Raw genomic sequence first — 14885 nt, 5'->3', positions numbered from 1 at the left:
TGCCTTTATGTTGAGAAACATTCACCATTAGCTATTGAGACTTATTTGAAGGAGCAGAATACATCCCATAATTGTGACGTTTGCTTGGTGAGGAGTGTGTCTTTAGAGTAAAACTATTCCCTCTTCACTGAGTGACATTAGCTTACGTTTCAGAGTTCTACTATAACCACAGCTTACACGGTTCATGTTATCTGTAGCAACTTGTCAGATAAACGTGTCCCGGTCTGTCGTTGTCCCCAGCAGCGGGCTGCTTCCCAACGCTGTGCTGCCTCCGTCCCTGGACCACAACTACGCCCAGTGGCAGGAGCGGCAGGAGCTGTGCCGTGCTGAGCAACCTCATTTCCTGAAAAAGATCATCCCAGCTCCACAGCCGAAGGCGCCCGGCGAACCCGATTTGCCAGCCCCCTCTCCGCCGCTCCCTCCCTCTCTACCTCCACCACCTGCACTCCTACCAGGTGAGGCGAATAACGAACGCTGTAACACAGGTGTTTCCATAGAGGCTGCTTTTGTGCGCCGTCTCGCTTTTGTTTCATTTTTTTTTTGTTGTTTTCTCCTCAGATGGTGAAGACAGCCCCGAGCTTCCTCCTCCACCGGACGTCATCGACAACAGGCAGTGTGTTTTGTGTCTCAAGTATGGAGACGAGAACACAAACGTGAGGCACTAATGGGTTTCAACTCCCTTTTATGCACAAAAGGCCAAGTCTGTGTCACTTACACCGTGTGTGTGTGTGTTTCAGGAGTGTGGCAGGCTGTTGTACATCGGTCAGAACGAGTGGACCCACGTGAACTGTGCTCTCTGGTCTGCCGAGGTGTTCGAAGACGACGATGGCTCTTTGAAAAATGTCCACACGGCCGTTCGCAGGGGAAGAAAAACAGTAAGGCTCCGATCAGGCTGACGCTCTTTTTGATTGTACGTTCATGGGACAGACGCCTTCAGGCTGTTGTACTCTCTGTCCAGCGCTGTGAGAAGTGTGAAAAGTCGGGGGCCACGGTCAGCTGCTGCCTCTCCTCTTGCAACGGGAACTACCACTTCATGTGTGCCCGCCAGAGCCACTGTGTGTTCTTGGAGGACAAGAAGGTCTACTGTTCAAAGCACAGGGACCTCATCAAAGGAGACGTAAGGGCTTTTCTGTATAAAAGCCAGTCAATCGATTATTTTTACTATTGCCAGGATCCGAGACTTGAACGTTTTTTTAATCATCTCCCTTCACCTTCTCTGTGTTTGTTTGCTTTTTCTTTAGGTGGTGTCTGAGTTTGAGGTGACCCGCAGGATCCTGGTGGACCTGGAGGGCATCAGTCTCAGGAGGAAGTGGCTGGCAGGATTGGAGCCGGAAAATGTCCACATGATGATTGGTAGGTTTCCTGCCACTGAGGACTGAGAAACAATTCTTGTTCAGCTTTTCTTGCTTTCCTATCAGCGCTCCTAATTTCAACTCCCATCGTTCCAGGCTCCATGACTATTGATTGTTTGGGAATCCTGACTGAACTGTCAGACTGTAAACGAAGGCTCTTCCCTGTAGGCTACCAGTAAGTAGAGTTTAACCTTCTCTTGTTATTATCTGACATAACACTTCTGTTTTTCTTACAAATTCATCTAACCGCAGAAGAAAACAAAGTAGCTTTTCAAACTGAATGCATTTTTTTGTTTGTTTGTTTCTCTCTAGGTGTTCAAGAGTGTACTGGAGCACACTTGATGCCCGGAAACGCTGTGTGTATACCTGTAGGATATTAGTTTGTCACCCTCCGGTGACAGAGTCTGACCTAAAGAGCATGATGCCTCCCGAGGAGAATCGCACAATTGCACACAGCCCACCTCCCATAACAGGTAACCTGCTGACGTTACACGTTTCAGGTTTCAACATGTTGGAATTCAAAATAGTGTGGATACTGTATGAAAATGTTTAATTGAAAGGATCATTTCATTAGTTTTGTATCGAAATATGAATTGATGAAGCTTGTTTAGAGGTGCAGTTTTTGTAAAACATTGTTTTTCTTTTGGAAGTTTTCATTGGAAATCAGTTCAAGTCCCGTGTTGGTGTTTGTTCTTTTACGCTACAGATTTTCGCCTTTTTTTTTTTTTTTTTGTTACAATAATGTGTCAAAGTAAATTCTGTCTCATTCATGATTCTTCTTTTTTTTTCATATACAGACTTTCTTGATCCATTTGAGTCACCAAGACGCTCCGAAAACCTTTCTCCTGCTAATCCTCCCAAGCTCAGGGTTTACACCAGAAACAGACACCCCAGCTACCCCCCTTGTCAGCGCTCAATCGAGTCCAAGCCCACACCACCTCCAGGTACAAATATTCATCCTTTTTTGTTTTCAGTTTTTAACTTTATTTGAAAAAATGTATCCATATAATTCTAAAACCTTCTGTTAACTTAAATGAATTAATTTTTTTATCATTGTTTACTTTGTAGCGGTGACCTCGCAGCTTCAAAGCCACGCAGTGGTCACTGTGAGAGACTCCCTGGTGAACTCCAACATGAGGAATATCGACTCTCGGCGTCACAGCTCGCCATCTCTCTCTTGTCCTCCCCACCAGCCGAACAGACAGAGAGGAGTCACCTGTCCGCCTCAGACTTTGTCACGACCCCTCACTTCACCGCCTCCCCTCATTCCCTCCCCCGCCAGAGACCCTGAGAAATCCAAACACCTCAGCAGAGAGTCGGCGGTCCAGAGAGACGAAGAAAAGACCTGGTCGTTTTCAACGGACAGGAACAGGCTGAAGCCAACTAAAGAGCAAGGGTTACGAGACGGAGACAAAGGGAGAATGTCGATTCGAGATCATGCTTCCAAGGACTCTGACAAGAGCAGACCTACCAGGGAACAAGGACAAAATAACTCCGACAAGGGCCACTCATCAGCCAAAGAGCCTGAAAAGAGTAGACTATTTAATCCAGACAAAGGTCTGCATGAGTCTGAAAGTGGAAGATCTCTTAGTAGAGATCCTTCAAGAGATTCTGACAAGGGGAGGCATCCAAACAGAGACTCTGACAAGGAGAGGCAGACAAGCAGAGAACTGAGCACTAGAGACACAGATAAAAGTAAATCATCATCCAGAAATCCCAGCTATAAGGACATGAACAAATCTGGGTCTCTCGGTAGGGATACGGCCGTTAAGGACTCTGAGAAACATAAACAGCATAGCAGGGAGACAGGAAAAGACTCAGGCCAAGGTAAAGAAAGACCATCAAGTAGAGATTCTGACAAGGGTAGACCTTCTTCTAGAGATTCGAGTTATAGAAGCACAGAGAGAAACAAAGACTCTGGCTCAGGGAGAGACAGTCAGTCCAAACGGACTGGAAGTGAAAGCAGGAGCCCACGACTGGCACCTGCAGGCTCAGGGCAGTCTTCCCCTCCGGTGGGCACTGCTGTTCATTCAGGTCAGCAGAGAAGTGGCAGCACCAAACAAGTTGAAAAGCTAGCGAAACACGAAGGCAAGGACCAGGATGGCTCCCCAGGCCTCAGTTTGATGCCTCGTCACCGGCCTGCCCCAGCCTCTAACATCACCCCATTCAAGGACAAGCCCAGCTCAGGGAAGGAGAGTAGCAGCGCCACTGGAAATATACCACCATCTCCGCTCCACAAGGACTCTGCTGTTGGGAAATCTGGCTCCCCGCAGAAGTCCAGTACACGGAAAGCGAATGATCTCTCATCGGGTCCGGCTGTTACAGCAGCTGGGAATCCATTGTGGTCGTCCAGGACCTCAACAGAAGACGATGCTGTTAAACGGGGCTCCCTGCACCTGGCCTTCCCAAATGCAGGCTCGGCTGCCAAAGACAAACATCCCAAAGTTAAAACAGCGGGCAGCAGAGACGCATCCAAAGACCGAGAGAGGGAGAAGAGCCTTCAAAACAGCAACAGCAGCAACAAGATCTCACTTCTCAACAACAACAACGCAAAAGCTACGGGCAGCTCCAACGTGCATGCACCAAACTCCAGCTCCTACAACAGCAGCAGCAAAGCTCCAGTGCTCGGGAACAGCACCAAAGCCCACGGAAAGCCTCAGGGAGAGAAGCACGAGAACCAGGGAAGTGAGAGGTCATCCAAAAAGAGCAGGGAGAATCACTCTTGTCCCGAGAGAAAGAACAGCTCCAGTGTGGACAGCTTACAGCCGCTGCAACAGACAAGTTTAGCTCCGGACAAAGGTGTGAAGACCTCCAACCAGTCTCACGCTAAACAGACAGCCAATCAGCTGTCTCTGGCCTCCAGGGAGAAAAAGCGATCAGTTAAACCCTCTCCGCCAACTCCACTGAAGTCCGACACCAAGACGGACCCTAACGGAACCAACACCGTCGGTGGGATTTCGTCGTCCTCCTGTCCCACAAGCACGGTCTCCACTGTATCCCTGGCCGGACATGGCTCTCACCGCTCCGCCCACGCCGCTCTCTTCTCCTCGCCCTCTGCCAGCAGCAGTGATAGCTCCGAATCCGACACCCAGACTCAAACCGAGGACGACGACCTGCGCAAAGATCTGTCGCGCAGCAAGCTCAGAGACCACCGCGGCCTCCTCGCTCAGAGCGCGGAGGACGACGGCGACGGCCCCGAGGACGACCACAACAGAGGCATGGAGGATAAGCACCACGAGGATGACAGCGATGGCTCCGGGTCAGCCAAGCGGCGTTACCCTCGGCGCAGTGCACGGGCACGTTCCAACATGTTTTTTGGTCTCACGCCTTTCTATGGCGTTCGCTCGTACGGCGAAGAAGACCTTCCCTTTTATGGCAGCGGCGATGGAGCGGGGGCTGTGGTTCGGAAGCGGGCTGGCGGCCGTAAGAAGTCAGCTGAGGGGCAGGTGGACGGAGCCGATGATATGAGCACCTCGTCGTCTTCAGGGGACAGTGGAGAGGATGACGATAGTGGAATTAAAAACAGGAGTAAAGACTCTTACTACTACAACTTCACCCGGACAATAATTAACCCTGGTGAGGGTCTCCCGTCTATAGAAGGGTTAGATCACTGCCTAGGAAGGGGGTCCCAGCTTCAGCGCTTTCTAAAAGACGAGGAGCAGCAGCAACAAAGGACTCAAGAAAAAGCTGAAGAAGACATGCTAAGTACTTTGTTAGTACACTTCTCTTTTCTTTAATAAAATGATCTAAAATTAGTTTGTTTCTTCTGTTGTTTTTAATAAACTTGTCTGTTTTGTTTGCTGTTTTTTTTTAACAGGACTTTAGGCAAGCAACGCATCAGCCAGCTCGACGGCGTTGACGACGGCTCGGAGAGTGACACCAGCATCTGCACCACCAGCACCACGACCACGACAGCCACCTCATCTTCCACCCCACATAAGAGCGCTCTGAAGAGGCGAGGCAGAGAGAGGCACGCGGACAAAACTGACTCCCATGACTCGAGCAAAGAGGCCGACAACAGCAATGGAGCAGGAAGTGGCAACACACGGGAGAGCAGAAAGAACCAGAAGGAAAATTGTCTTCCTCTTGGGGGCGGGGTCAAACCCCAGCCACAGAGTCAGGGTCAGGATCCTCTTGAGGCCCAGCTGTCCCTCAGCACAGACCTGCTCAAATCGGACTCGGACAACAACAACAGTGATGACTGTGGGAATATTTTGCCCTCGGATATCATGGAGTTCGTTTTAAACACGCCTTCCATGTCACTGCCGGCTCTGGGTCAGCAGTCTGAGCCGTCGTCCTCCGAGCTGCTGCTGGATGAGAGCTACGTTGGAGTGGATGTAAACAGGCGGAAAGACATCCTGTTTGAGGACTTCTCGCAGCCACTGCCCAGTGCTGAAAGTGGAGGGGTTGTAGAGAGCGATGTAAATAGTTCCATATCGGTAGAAGAGCCATATCTTCCTCTCGAGCTGCCCTCTGACCTCTCTGTCCTGACGACCCGCAGCCCAACTGTCAGCACAAGTCAAAACCACACTGCTGGAAGCCTCATCTCAAATACCTCAGATCGCAGTATTCTAGGCTTGAACTCTGACCCAGAGAGCATCAGTGGAGAAAAGAGTGGAGACAAGAAAGGACCGGGACCTGGGGTGTCACCATCAGAGAATCAGCTTGATGGTACGACGATAAGAAACAGGGACACACAGGTCACAGAAGGTCACATAACTCCAGAGCAGTTTATTTCCAGCCCTGCTATTGGTCAAGTGGTCGAACCTCCTGCTAACCAGGATGTAAATCGGAGTTCTGGTACTTCGGGTTTGCCAAGTTCTCCGTCTGTGCCTCTTCAGAGTCAGAAGTACCTTCCAGCAGCAGCAGCAGCTGCAGGCAGTCCAAGTCCAGTGCTTGGCCCAGGACCTTCGCAGGCTCAGGTTTCCAGCCCAGCAGTCATCAAGCCAGGCCCTGACAAGCTCATTGTGGTCAATCAGCAGTTCCAGCCTCTCTATGTCCTTCAAACAGTCCCTAACGGTGTCACCCAAAAAATCAGTGCAACCGGAGTGATGGACACTTCCTCTCCAACGGTGCTGAGTTCAATGACTCTCACCTCTGGGTTAAATGCTAGTTTATCTTCAGCCCAGCCAATATTTCCTGCTGGTGGCAAGGTCCTAGGCACCATACCTCACCCCTCTCAGATTCACACGTTTGCAGGATCCACGCAGGCAAGCTTCCAGACAGGAATCCCCAGCACCACCTCCGGGCTGCTCATCGGTCTGCCCTCGCAGCCCAACGACCAGTCCCAGATTCTGGTTTCAGAAGCCGGTAAACCGCAGGAGCTGGGTCCCGGCGTGGCCATTGTTTCCAGTCCCTCCTCCCTTGCTCCCTCCCCTGCTGTGCTCGCTTCCGCTCATGGCAAGAAGAGGCCTATCTCTCGCCTGCCAAGAAAGGGCAAAAAAGTGGCTCGCTCTCGCAGCCAGCCCACACTGGCCCCCTCCGAAGTAGGCCCCCCCAACATGACTCTTATCAACCTGTCTTCCCCACAAATTGCTGCAAGTATTCCTGGCCAACCAGGTGGTCTGGTTGAGTTGGGCACCCTCTCCGCCGCTCAACGCAAAGTCCCCAATATTATCAAAAGACCCAAATCAGGGGGGGTTATGTACTTGGATCCCACGACTCTCCTGCAGCAAAGACTTTCCGGTCCGGCCCAACCTGGCATCCTGAGTCACGACTCCTCCACTCATCTTCTGCCCTGCACTGTCTCTGGTCTCAACCCCAGCCAGTCAGTTTTGAATGTGGTTTCCGTTTCCTCCAGTGGTTCCGCTGGTCTTCTTGCTCCAGGATCGGTGTCGCTCTCCACCCCTGTGCTGAGCTCCGCTGACATCACAGGGTCGATTAGCAACCTCCTTTTCAAAGCAAACCCGCACGGTTTGGGCCTCTCAGACCAGCCGGTGGTCCTTCAACCAGCAGGGGGAGCTCCCCTGATGTCGCAGCTCAGCTCCCAAGTTCAGACATCTATAGCCAGCAGCATCTGTGTCCTACCCACCCAGCAAACCATCAGCATGGCTGTTAACCAGCATGGGGATACAGAGGGCAGGAATGTCCACTTACAGCATCAGTCTCAGCCTGTTAGCAGAGCTCCGACTGTGGACTCCAATCCAAACAACGTTACTTTGTCTCCCAGCCCATCCGCCACTCTAAGAGGCGCCAAAGGACGTTTTGTTGGAGTGTTCACCCAAAAGCAGACCTCTGCACATTCCCAGAGCAGTAGGACAACACCAATTTCCATATCATCAGATCAGAGACCAACCAACTCCACGACGGCAGTGTCCGGCACGTTTTCCGGTATGGAGAAAAGCAAAAAGAAAGTGAAGAGAGGCCGACAAACTCCAGACGTCAACAGCGGGAAGAAGCTGAAGGCCTCTCAGGCAGAGGATCATCAGAGCAACCCTGAAAAACAGCTTCCACCTTCAAACCCCAGGTGAGAAACACCTTTTTCTTTTAAGTTGTGCTTGTTCTGTTTCAATCCAGTAAACTTGAAATGCGTTACTTTCTCTTAATTGTTAAAATGGGTACCTCTTCAATTGTCTTCCTGTGCAGCTCCAGGGACCTGAGCTCTCCCGAACCAATGGACACGGGCAAACCTCCAGACAAGGTGACCAACAAGAGGTATGGAGTGCCACTCATACTCACACTTTTTCAGACCGGTCATAGAACGGAGCTCTGACGCTTTATTTGCACATTTTTCAGCGTCATGGGCAAAAAGAAGACTCCTGAAGGACATGCGTTACCGGAGAAAATCGTGGGGAAGGGCAAACCGTCGGCAGGTGGCGAAGCTGGATCTGTTCCAGCGGCGTCACCCCCTGACCAGGACGGCAACAGCAGGGATTCTGGCTTAGACAGCAAACCCAAAAAGGGCATCATCTTCGAGATCTGCAGCGAGGACGGCTTCCACATTCGCTGCGAGAGCATTGAAGGTGAGACGAAACAGCCTTAGTAACAATACTCTCACAATATAAATGTTAACCAGCTTTGAATAACTATTAAATCAGTATAAAGCCAAACAAACATGCTGCACATTGAATGCTAGGTGCATGGATCCTAACACAGAGAGTGTGTTTAAATGATATTATGAATGAATGACAACATGACTGAACAAAGTATTGTCCACTGATGAATTTTACTCAATCACTGTTATTCCTTGTCTCTTTACAGAGGCCTGGAAGTCCCTGACTGATAAGGTGAAGGAAGCTCGCTCCAATGCACAACTGAAAGAGCTTTCTTTCGAAGGTAAGGTTTCGTTCTGAAGACACGAAAATAACACACATTTTAACAAAACTACTTGGGGTTCAGAAATTGCTCCTGGAGCACCAGCTGCGCCCGCTCGTATATACCGGCTGTGGATTCATTTAGAGGGCCTTTCTCTGTCAAATTCAGGTGTGAACGGGCTGAGGATGCTGGGAGTTGTCCACGAAGCTGTGATCTTCCTGCTCGAGCAGCTGAACGGATCCAGGCACTGCCGGAGCTACCGCTTCCGCTTCCACAAACCGGAGGAAACCGACGAGCCTCCTCTCAACCCGCACGGCTCAGCTCGCGCAGAAATCCACCACAGGTTGGAAAGCAATCCACTCACACACACACACACACACACACACATATAAATAAACTCTGTGCTGCGTTCTTGTTTTTTATGATATCTCTGATGACCGCCTATTCCACTGCTCTACAACACAGGAGGTCTGTCTTCGACATGTTCAACTTCTTGGCCTCAAAACACCGCCAGCCACCTGAGTACAGACCCCAGGAGGAAGACGACGAGGAAGGGCAGCTCAGGACCGCCAGGTAGGCAGCTGCATTTATTCATCAGTTAACGAGCTCAGACGAGGCGATCGCTACTTTAACGCTTGCTTTCTCGTGCCGTGGCTGCAGGCGGGCCTCCATGGAGCTGCCGCTTGCTGTGAGGTTCAGACAGCTCAAGGCCACCTCAAGGGAAACTGTTGGAGTCTACAGGTCAGATAAACGGTCATAAGTGTGTTTATCTTTTAGAATTCACTAAGGCAGATAAAAAGATTTACAGGAAGTGCGTCACAAGAATCAGCGTTGGGACATTTACAGTAAATGATGCATGGGGTTTGTTTTAAGGATGTGCATTTTAAGCTGAAACACTCTTTAAATTTGTCTGGTAGTTTTTTTAGATATATATGAGTCATAAATATTGTTTAACTCCGCTGTTGTTTTATGATTTAGGACTGAATTAAAAGTAACTTTACCAACTCCACATACTGCAGCTGAAAACCCCTCTAATGAAACAGAAGAGGGTCCTGCTGCTGATCCTGCTAACCGGGGATCTTTTTTCTTTCATTTTCACCGAGCATGAGGATGCACGCACTCTCTCAGTAAAGCTGAGCTCACCCGTGAACATAGTTTTCACTTCACAATCCTTTCAAAGCAAGCTACGATGGCAGAAACAGACGCTGGGACGCTCCGAGTTCTTCCTCTTTTCTTTGATTTATTTTGTCGGGAGGGGTGTGGGGTCTGTAGAAAAAAAGCACCCCGACTGGAAAACAGCTTTGTGGGTCACTACCAGGTGATAGTTGTGTTAATTCTTCGAATTGGTGCTTGTTCATTGTAACATTTAGGGGCTTATTTTCTCACTTTAATTGAAGCCATATTATTCATGATCATGACCAACTTTTCATAATTCTGAGGATTTTTAAAAGATCCATAGAAAATTAAAAATATAACAAAATTATGGCCTATATCTACAAACAAAGCCTTTCAGTAAATGACAAGGATTGTCTTTTTTTCCTTCCGTAGGTCTCCTATTCACGGCCGCGGTCTGTTCTGCAAGAAAACCATCGAAGCTGGGGAAATGGTCATTGAATACTCTGGGAACGTCATTCGGTCTGTGCTCACCGACAAACGGGAGAAATACTACGATGGAAAGGTAAGGCCTTAACGGAGCAAAGTGGGGGAAATTCACTCCTCGCTCTATCGAACTGAGCGCACAAAAACTGTCCTCTCTGCCCTCCAAGGGGATCGGCTGTTACATGTTTCGCATCGACGACTACGAGGTGGTGGACGCCACGGTGCACGGCAACGCCGCCCGCTTCATTAACCACTCCTGCGAGCCCAACTGCTACTCGCGAGTCGTCACCGTGGACGGCCAGAAGCACATCGTCATCCTCGCGTCCCGCCGCATCTGCTGCGGGGAGGAGCTCACCTACGACTACAAGTTCCCCATCGAAGACGCCAACAATAAGCTGCCGTGCAACTGCGGCGCAAAGAGGTGCCGCAAGTTCCTCAACTGACGCCTGCGTCTGAGCGGCGTGAGGGAGGACCGGAGAGAGCAGCGGCGCCCCGAGGCTGAGAACGTCCCCTCCCGTCCCCCCCCTGCTGTTCTCCGTGGTTGTGTGATTTCTGTTATGTCAGCTGCTGCAGGTGTCGGCAAAGTGGGTCATACTGTATCTTCAGGAAGGGCCATATGTAAAAATCCAAACATATCGTGCCTCCTTTTCTCCATTTTACCTTTGACATTGAAAGTTCCACCTGAAGCGGTGAGTTACGAATCACGAAATTGCAATATTAACTTTTATTTCCATTCGGATGATAGTTCATGATTTCATTTAATTTTTCATTTTAATTTTTTACATTGGCCCATGCTCCTTGATTGTTTTTCTTTCCTTTGTTTGTTTTTACGTGTTATGGTCTACTAATGTGAACTTAGAAGGCAAAAGAAAAAAAAAAATCTATATATCAAAGAACTTGGGTTTTATTTTACACCAAAGTGCAATTTGTTGAAGGGACTCGTAACAGTGATGAACCCGATCATATTTTTTTAGATTTCTTTTTATCTCAACGTCGGCTGTTATTGATGCACATCTCCCTGTCTCAACGCCGCCCCCGATGCCTTTTTAGAGCTGGAACCTTCCTCTAACGTTTGTAAAGCGTGCACGTTTTGACGCAGTAAACGGGAGCTGTATGGACTGGAACACTAGGGGGGGTGAGAGAGCATCGTCCACAGGCAAAAAGGACATCAGGTGAGAAAGATTTTGTTTAAAAAAAAGAAAAAAAAGAAGAAGAAAAAGAAAAGACAAGTTTAGTTTTGACCGTTGCTGTAAAGGATCGTTTGATGCCATCTTGTGAAACGGGAGTCTGACAGCTTTGGTAGCTTCGTAGACGTGTTGCTGATGGGATGAAGCATCTGGCCTGAAAGAGTGAGGCAGCTAGAGATTCTGGTGGACTGACAGCCAAGGGACCAGAAAACAAACAAACAAACAAAAAAAACCTACTGATGTGCTTGAGTACTTAAGAAAAACTGATAGCGGAGGCAGGTTTTGCGCGCGCTGTCGTTGGTATAAGCTCGGACTCGTGAGTCACGTTCCAAATTCCAGGAGCAAGACAACCAAACATCAAGCCCTTAAATTGAATTTTGACACAGCTCGTTTTCCTCTTGGCCTGTTTGTGATATCCGTTATCGTGGAGAAAAAGAGGAAAGGAAAAAAAAAAAAAAAAAAAAGATTTTTTTTAATTTGTTGTTTGTGATCTTTTTATTACAGACAGGGAAATATCATGCTTGCTTTTGAAAAACAATGTAAATAATGTATATTTTTCTACAAAAACAAACAAAAAAAACCCTTAAAAGCACTCAATAGCAAATAGCACTTAATGATGGTATTTATATTTTTAAAAATTCGTATTTATTTTATTGCCATTTTTGTAGGAAATAGAGGTTTACAAACACTAATGCTTGGTTTCTATGTTTTGTATTCCACTGCCTTTTCAACGTTTTTTTATTTTGTTGTTTTGTTTTATTTTAATTTTTTATTTTTGGTTTTAAATTTGGAGCCTGAATGTTTTTCGTTGAATCCAAAGACTGACACTGGTCTGTGGCTTGGTTCCTCTTCAGTTCAGTCCACCAGTAGCTCTTTATCTACCACAGGCCATTTGGCCAGAGCTTTCTTTGTTTTGTTTTGTTTTTTTTTTATTTTGTTTCTATTGTTGTTTCCAGTTCTAGCTACTGGTTTGACAGTCGTGTGAACTATTATTATGCACTTGAGAGAGTTTAGATTGTTGATCCGCAGCCGATATCTCCTCTCTCCAGCCTTATTGTGTCCACAGCAACATAAATCAAAGAATCAAGTCCACTCACAGGCTGCTTATCTGGTATTCAAGGAGTTTAAGTTTCAGCCGTGGGCCCGGCTGGCTTTACAGCCGACGAACAAAATATCCCACGTCTGTGAACTCAACAACAGTCCCGTCGGTTTGAAATCTGAAGTCCCTCTGCAGACTTGGTCTTTAATGAAGAGGTGCCTTTACTTCAGCTCTGCCCACAGCGCTCGCCACATCCCCGTTGATCCAGTGTTTCCGTTTCAGAAAGGTGTGATCTCTCAGTGCTCACCAGCAGATGGGGTCGGTCTCTTTGCTTTTAGCCTTGGACGGAAACGAGCCTCGGTGCCCCAGGTTGAACACTGAAGCAGGCTGTTCTGGCTGACTGCTTCCACCGCGTGACTGAAGTTCAGTGAGTGTCGTTCGTCCCGTTCTGTTCGTTTCTTGTCGTCTGCGGTTCGTGCCGACTCTGTTGTGGCCATCAGCAGGTCCTCCCGCTCTGCCCCTTGTTGTTGTGAGCTGAAACTAAAGAATTGACCCCCTCCTCCTCCTCCTAAATAAAATAAAATAAAGTTTGCACTTGATCTGTGAAAAAAGGCACTGAATAGTCATAGGAACACTCAGCTCCTTCTCCAGGCAGACGATGCAGCTCCAGTGCTGAAAGCCACAAGCACAGGTCACTCACTTCGGGTTCTTTGGGTTCTGGAATCAGGCTCGGGCGACTCCGGACGGTGTTTTTATTTATTTTATATATTTTTTGGAGGCTCTAGCGAAGTGCACTTGATTCTTTTCCGCTCAACAAAGTGAAGGCAGGGACCACACCAGGAGCCCCCTCCCTTCCAGAGAGTACCGCGTTTCCGCGCCTCTCGGTCGATCAGCCTTGAGGCCGCTGAGCGGCACCGCCACCGGGCTCGCTGGGTTCTGCTGCTAAGGTCGGCGATGAATGTATACTCTTCCTCCGCATCGAGCTCGCCCGCGACGATGCGGGCTGTACTCATTTCGAGGACGCAGACGTGACCTCGAGCGACGCGGTTTCATTTCAGGACTGGGAATAACTTCAAAGTGTAAACGGCAGTGGGATTTCTGTCCGCGGAGCCGCAGGTTCCTACTGGTTTATCTCTTGTCAGCAGTGGTAATAAGACGGTTACTGATGCTAAGGGCTCTGTCTACGACTCACTTCATACTCTCTCTTTGTTTTTGTTCTTCGGTTCTTCAGGTTCAGAGTGTTCAGTAAACAATAAATCAGTGACGTCACGGTTTTCAGCAACACATAAACAATAAGGAAATAATAACAACTTCTGGTGTTTGTTTTTTCCGGACATTTTATCATGCCACAGCAGTGGCCCTTCTCTGTCATTATCTGTAATTATAGTATAAATACGTAACAATATATGGAAAACATGCATAGTAATTTCTTGTTCTTGTATCTATACAATATATGGAATGGACAGACAAACTTAGTTACAGTAGCAAAACAGCGGATTTATAATGGTTAATAGCAATGTTTCAATGTACTCTATAATGGTTTTGTGTTACAGTACTATCAGATAAAACTAACGTGCATCATTCTTTTGTATATTGATATCCAGTACCAGTTTTTGCTGTGCCTGTGAGCGTTCCTTCGTCAGCCGAGGAGCACTGCAGTTTTTCAGTTTTTTCTTTTCTCTTCCTTTCGGGAACGGAGCAGAGTTTGTTTATGTGATGAGAAATGTAACTGTGTTAATGTGGTTGTGAACTTCTTGAGGTCAGCCATTTTGGGTTTTTTATTTTATTTTTTTCCTGGTTGTTGTAGTGAATGTTTTATTTTTTTTTTTTTGTTCGTTCGTTCATTCGTCTGTTTCGTTTCGTTTCGTACGTTTTAACAGGGACTTTTAAGATGGCTTACTTGATGTGGGGGGAAAAAAATCTTTAGAGCTTGGTTTGTGGAGACAGACCGTAAAGTTTAACGATACCACCAAAATGGCTTTTGTTTTTTTGTTTTTGTTTTTAAGTTTTCAAATCTACTTCAAAAAGCTCTGGCGTCTCCCCGACCGTCACTCTCTCTCCTCCGAAGCTTTGGTTGTACTTATCATGTACTGTTTTATAGAAAGTCGTAATGCTGATGTTTGAAAAACGTTTTAATTTATTTATGTCGCACAGCAGCATCCACCCTGAGTTGTTCTTTTACAAGTCAAGGATTTGGAGAGATTGTATGAGTACTTAACCTGTATTTGCAATGTTTATTTTTGGAACCGTTTGTTGTGTACAGACAGCCTCTGATGGGATGTAGCGTCAGGAAGTGGAGGAGGGATGGATTTAACGTAGGACGTGCAAAAAAAAGAGGGATCATGAACAGGCCAGTTTTTGTTTGCCTTGAATATATCTTTGTCTCATATCAATATCCTCCTGCTCTCTGTAATAACGGTATTCACAACAGTCATGTTTTTCTCCTGTTCAACA

The 14885-nt window shown here is 47.7% G+C and overlaps 1 protein-coding gene across 3 annotated transcripts in view; it reads left to right on the top strand.

Annotated features, from left to right (window-relative positions):
* Positions 1 to 11895, top strand: part of kmt2a (lysine (K)-specific methyltransferase 2A) — a 34563-nt gene extending 22668 nt beyond the window's left edge. For 2 of the 3 annotated variants that reach the window (XM_017433366.3, XM_017433367.3), the window contains exons 17-34: positions 241 to 455; positions 559 to 653; positions 738 to 875; positions 959 to 1117; positions 1242 to 1353; positions 1449 to 1527; positions 1665 to 1825; positions 2150 to 2296; positions 2421 to 5064; positions 5170 to 7818; positions 7938 to 8006; positions 8088 to 8314; positions 8553 to 8627; positions 8775 to 8949; positions 9072 to 9179; positions 9267 to 9347; positions 10155 to 10284; positions 10373 to 11895. In XM_017433366.3, the coding sequence (XP_017288855.1) occupies positions 241 to 455; positions 559 to 653; positions 738 to 875; positions 959 to 1117; positions 1242 to 1353; positions 1449 to 1527; positions 1665 to 1825; positions 2150 to 2296; positions 2421 to 5064; positions 5170 to 7818; positions 7938 to 8006; positions 8088 to 8314; positions 8553 to 8627; positions 8775 to 8949; positions 9072 to 9179; positions 9267 to 9347; positions 10155 to 10284; positions 10373 to 10648 (7540 nt within the window). In that variant the 3' untranslated portion in view covers positions 10649 to 11895. The remainder of the gene's footprint in view (positions 1 to 240; positions 456 to 558; positions 654 to 737; positions 876 to 958; positions 1118 to 1241; positions 1354 to 1448; positions 1528 to 1664; positions 1826 to 2149; positions 2297 to 2420; positions 5065 to 5169; positions 7819 to 7937; positions 8007 to 8087; positions 8315 to 8552; positions 8628 to 8774; positions 8950 to 9071; positions 9180 to 9266; positions 9348 to 10154; positions 10285 to 10372) is intronic. The other variant, XM_017433368.3, reaches the window with a different exon arrangement.
* The last annotated feature ends 2990 nt before the right edge of the window (positions 11896 to 14885 follow it).

This window comes from Kryptolebias marmoratus, linkage group LG2 (assembly GCF_001649575.2).
Source record: "Kryptolebias marmoratus isolate JLee-2015 linkage group LG2, ASM164957v2, whole genome shotgun sequence".
NCBI lineage: Eukaryota > Metazoa > Chordata > Actinopteri > Cyprinodontiformes > Rivulidae > Kryptolebias > Kryptolebias marmoratus.
The sequence above is the reverse complement of the archived record's forward strand: the minus strand, read 5'-3'. Positions and strand labels throughout refer to the sequence as shown.